This window comes from Strix aluco, chromosome 1 (genome assembly GCF_031877795.1).
Source record: "Strix aluco isolate bStrAlu1 chromosome 1, bStrAlu1.hap1, whole genome shotgun sequence".
Taxonomy (NCBI): Eukaryota; Metazoa; Chordata; class Aves; order Strigiformes; family Strigidae; genus Strix; species Strix aluco.
The window spans coordinates 112,686,082-112,691,369 of record NC_133931.1 but is presented as its reverse complement, the minus strand read 5'-3'; the positions used below and the strand labels follow the sequence as shown (position 1 = coordinate 112,691,369).

General features: G+C 59.1%; 1 protein-coding gene across 1 annotated transcript; it reads right to left on the bottom strand.

The window, feature by feature from the left end:
* Positions 1-807: 807 nt before the first annotated feature.
* Positions 808-4,739, bottom strand: EN2 (engrailed homeobox 2). The gene is given in 4 exon segments (XM_074831497.1): positions 808-1,689; positions 3,478-3,550; positions 3,552-3,929; positions 3,931-4,739. Coding segments are annotated over 4 exon segments (867 nt in total). The 5' UTR covers positions 4,030-4,739; the 3' UTR covers positions 808-1,372.
* Positions 4,740-5,288: the final 549 nt, after the last annotated feature.

Here is a 5,288-nt window from a genome sequence, read left to right as displayed (position 1 = left end):
CAGGCGCACCCAGGCCCACGCGGGCCACAGCCCCCCACGCGTACCGTGGGGAAGGGGGACACCACGCTCCGGGAGAAACGGGTTAAACGCAGCGCAGCCCTCGAAACCCCGCAAAACTCCGATTACAAGGAAGTGTCTGCGTGGGGAGGGAAGGCGTGGGGAGAAACACCCACCCTCCCCCCTGGTGCCACGCAGCGTCGCGCTAGCGGGGACCGCGCCGTGGGATGGGGATGAGGATGGAGGGGAAGGAGAAACTGAAAATGTTACTTTATTTTGGGGAGTGGGGTGAGTAAAATGCTCCCAAATGCTTCGGGAAGGTGATGCCGGAGCGGAGCCGGGTCCCATCCCGTGGCCGCCCCCCGTGGAGAGGGAGTGGGACCGGGCTGCGGCCGCACCCCGGAGCGGCTCCTGCTTGTCGGAGCTGGGGGTCCTAAAGTTTTCCCAACAAGTTGGGGGGGCGGGGGGATGCTAACCCCACCCCTGCATCCCGCATCCCCGCCTGCATCCCGCATCCACGCACGCCCGTGGGTCTCGCTGGGGGGGTTGATGAGGGAGTAGGGGCTCAGAAAAAGACCCCGGGCATGTTTCAAGACGGTGCTTTGAGATTTCTTTCCCTATCATTACTTATATATATACATTCTCTTTTTAAATTAAATTCTTCACGTCTATCCCCAAAGTCAGCCCCGACATACATCCCCCCGCCAAAAAAAAAAAAAAAAGAAAGAAAAAAAAAAGAAAAAAAGAAAGAATAAAAAAAAAAAGAAAAGGAAAGGGGGAGGGGTGGGGGGAAAAAAAAGGTAAAACTCATGGAACAAATAGGAGAACTATTTATTCGGTTCACAGTCGTGTGAAATGCAGCAATAAAAATCTTTGGACTTCAGCAAAAGTTGTTTTTAATTCTTTTTTTTTTTTTGAATTTCAAAAAACAGCGTCCAATGTCCATTAAAACAGCGCTTAAGTCTATAAAAATATAACTTAAGCATTAAAAAAAATCGTAAAGATAGCGTCTAAAATCTCCATACAACCGAAAAAAAAAAAAAAAACAACAAAAACCAAAACCAAAACCACCAACCAACCAGCCCAAACCCCCGAAACCAAAACCAAACCAAAAAAAATCAAAAAAATATTTTATAATCAGATATCTTGGATTTTTACACCACCTTACCTGTAAATTATATATACATAGAATATTGCAGAATTATATCTAATACACAATATTTTCACTATTAATGCTGGTATAATCTTTATACACTGGCCCTTATGTTTATTTTTATTTTTTTTAATTAAATTATTGCATTGTATAAACTTTGACTGCAAACGGCCCCCCTCCCCTGCCTCCCCCCTCCCTCCTCGCCCCCCCCGCCCCCCCGGGCTATTCACTGTCCGACTTGCCGTCTTTCGCCGTGGTGGAGTGGTTGTAGAGCCCCTGGGCCATGAGGTGCACCGCCAGGGAGTTCTTGCTGCCCGTCGCCTTCTTGATCTTGGCTCGTTTATTCTGGAACCAGATTTTAATCTGGGACTCGTTAAGGCCCAGCTCTTGGGCCAGGCTTTGCCGCCGCTGCTCCGTCAGGTACCGGTTCGTCTGGAACTCGGCCTTGAGTCTCTGCAGCTGCTCGGCGGTGAAGGCGGTGCGCGGCCGCTTGTCCTCCTTGTTGGGGTTTTTCTTCTTTGGTTTGCGGGAGCGGGGACCTACGGCCGGGAGAGAGGAGAAGCACCGACACCGCCACGCTCCGCTGCGGGCGGCCCCACGCCAGCCGCGCTCCCGCGTGGGGGGCACCCACGCTCCTGCCCGCGCCCCGCGCTCCGGCGCACCCCCCCCCCCCCCCCCCGGCCCCACACCCCCTCCAAGAAAAATAAACCGCGCTTTGTGCCTCCGCTGCCCGGGGATGCTCGGGAGGCGGCGGAACGGCAGCCGCAGACCCCGGCGGCCCCGCTCCCTCCGCCGCCCCGTCCCCCCCGGCCAGGAACACACCGACCGGCCCTGGCCGCCCCGGGGGGGCCCGGCCCGCGAAACCTGCGCCGGAGGCAGCAGCGCGGAGCTAGATTTTATCCACCGAGCAGATTTTTTTTTTAAGGAAACCTCTCCTCTTTTTTTAAGGAAAACTCTTTACTTTTTTTTTTTTTTTTTTTTTTTTGGTGGGTCGTGATAAAAAAATGGAAACCCGCCGCCTGTTTACATTGCGAGAAGAAATCCGCCGATTTGCTGCAGTGCCCATATGGCGCTGCACGGCCCGATCCGAATCGCCGGGATTATTCTCGGGAATATTATTCTCGGCAGCACAAGGAGCCTTTTCTGCCCGGGCCGAGCCATTGTGAGGATGTATGTTAATTAAATATTAACAAAGGAGAGCACTGGAGAACAATGGAGTAAATTCCAATTCAGCCCTGAATATACCTCTGAGTAAGAGTTTGTTTTCAGACATTACGAACTAATTTTCAACTCGTCCTACAATCCCTCCTTCAGCTGGCCGGCACTCCGGGTGAAAATCCTGGCTCGCTGCTTTTGTAAGAGAAAAACCTCTTTTTTTTTTTTTTTTTTTTCTTTTTCTTTACTGGGAGCAGATCTCCTGCGTGGTGCTTCCCATGCCTTCCCCCAAAGGTTTCTACTTTTTTTTTTTTTTTTTTTTACGAGGGTTTTATCAATCTGCAGGGGCCAGCCCTGCTCTCTCCGTGGTGGCTGAAGGACATTTTACCCCCTGGCTTCTTCTTTTTATTTTTTTTTAATGTTTTTATCGATAATTTCAGGAGGTTCTGCCCAAGCCCTTGCCAAGAGACCGACCCTGCCAAAGAAGTTCCCCGGCTCTTGGAAATGTCCCCCGGCCCCTACAGAGCTGACCTGCAGCACATGGGGGAAAATTAAAAGAAAGAAACGAGACGGCGACCGCTCCGAGGCCTCTTTTAGAGAAATAAACGGTCGCGGACGTTTTTCTGGCTAAAAAAAAAAAAAATAAAGCAAGGCGAGGCCTGTGGAAATCCACTGTTCCCTCCCCAAAACACAGCGCGGGGGGTATTTTCCTGGCAGGGCAGGGAGAAGGGCAGCTTGCCGGGAGGATGAGCGGGGAGCCCAAGGCCGGGTATTTGTTTTTTTTCCCCCTCGCTCTTTGATAAATCCCGGCAGTTGGTGGGAAATGCCCCCAGCCCGGGCGGCCTCAGCTCCTCCTCGGCGGCGGAGAGGGAGAGACCCCCCCCGCTCTCCCCCTCATCCCTCCGGCTCCGCGCATCCCAGCCACCCCTGCATCTCCCCCGCATTTTCGGGCGATTTTAAGACACACACCGCCCCGTCGTCCTGTGTCGTGTCTGTGTGTCCCCCTCCAAAAAAAAAGAAAAAAAAAAAAAAGAAAAAAAGAAGGAGCGGGAAAGGGGGGAGCGGGGTCTTCCCCTGACGCCCTCCCGGCCCCGCGGGCGGGCGGAGGCGAGCCGGGGAGCCCGGGGCGGGGGTCGCGGGGAGCGGGGGCAGCCGGGGGGGGCAGCTCTTACCTGAGGAGGGCCGGTCCGAGTACCGCGTGCAGTAAACCCAGGCGGGCCAGAGCATGGGCTGGTTCCCGGCGTTGTGAGCTGGCCTGGGAGCTATCCGAGTCCGAGCTCACCGACAGGTCGCCGCCGCTCAGCCCCCGCGCTTTCAGGGCCGCCTCCAGCGCCGCGGGGTCCCCCCCCTTCTTGGCGGCGCCGTGCAGGGCCAGCCCGGCGGGGCCGCCCTCCCCCCGGCCCGGCGAGCCCGCCCCGCCGCCGGGGAGCGGAGCCCCGGGGGCCGGCGCCGCGGCGGGGCTGCGGCGGCTCTCCGCGCCGGGCCGCCGGGGCTCCCCGCCGGGGCCGCCCGCCTCCTTCCTCCGCCCGAACTCGGGCCGCAGGATGTTGTCGATGAAGAAGTTGGTGATGCGGTGCGGGTGCGGGTGGGGGTGCGGAGGGTCGCCGGGGGGAAGCAGCAGCCCCCCGCCGCCCGCCGCCGCCGCCGCCGCCGGGCTCCGCGTCGCCGCCGGACTCCTGCGGCTCGGCCGCCTCCTCCCGGGGGCTCCGGCCGCCCTCCTCCATGCTGCGCGGCCGGCCCCGCCGACGGCTCCGCTGCCCGCCCCGCCGCCGGCCGGGCGGCTGCCTAGCGCTTTTTGTTGTTGCTGTTGCAGTCGGTTGCTCTTTATTTTAATTTTTTTAATATATATATTTATATATATATATATATACACGCACGCACAGGTGTCTATTTGCTTTCGTTTCTCCTGGCCGCGCCCGGCATTCAAAATCCAGAGTTTGCAAAAAAAAATAAAAATTAATAGTAATTAAAAAAAAAATAAAGAAGCAAAACCAGGGAGACCCTGAAGCCAGCAGCCGAGCCTCCACGAGTTCCAACTTTGCCAAAAACAAAAATACACGGGCTCCGGTCCTCCCGCCGCCGCTCGCCGCCTCCTGCCGCCGCTCAGCCGCTCGGTCCCGCGGCGCGCTGCCGCCTTCTCTCCCGGCCGCCGCCGCCGCCGCCGCGCTTCATCCGCCCCCCCCGCGGAGGGAAAAAAAAATATTTAAAAAAATTAATAATAATAAAAATAATCGGGGGGTGGAGGGGGGGTGGAAAAAAAAAACCAACCGAAGCCAGCCACCACCAAGCGGGTGCCGGGGCGGGGGTGGAGGCGGGCTCTCAGCAGCCGGTGTCCCGCGGAGGGCAGGGCGGTGAGGGGCGCCCCGCGGGGCCCCGGCCGGCAGCGCCTCGCCCCGCGCCGCCCCGCGCCGCCCCGCGCCCGGACATGCGTGGGCCGCCGCGGGTGGGGGGCGTCCCGCCCTGCCGCCCGCCCTGCGCCGCGCCGCGCTGCGCCGCGCTGCGCTGCGCTACGCCCCGGCGGCCGCCGCCGCCGCGCCCGGACACTTCCACTCCGGATTGTTGTCCTTTAGGTTTTAACGGGGCCCCCGCCGGTGACGTCGACGGCCCGGGCACTTCGACACGTGCCTCGGGCCAATGATAAAGCGGGCATGCGCACACGTGGTGCGGGGAGCTCCGGTAAGTGACAGCACCCACGCCCCTCCCCCACAGCCGGGCCCGCCGGCCGCCGCCGGGATGCGCGTGGGGCAGCGGAGGGGGGGGTGCCCGGCCGCGGGGCGCGCACCGTCGCGCCCCCCATATTCCACCCCCCCGCGGGATTAATGGGGTTTTTAATTGCCCCGCTGTTTACCGGGGGGGGGGGGGGGCGCATCCCACAATTCCTTGCAGAAATGCATAAATAATATTAAGCGAGCAGCGGTGATACAAAGGGGGTCCGGGGGGGGGGGGGGCCGAGAAACGGTGCCCAGCCCGGGGCCTGTGGGCT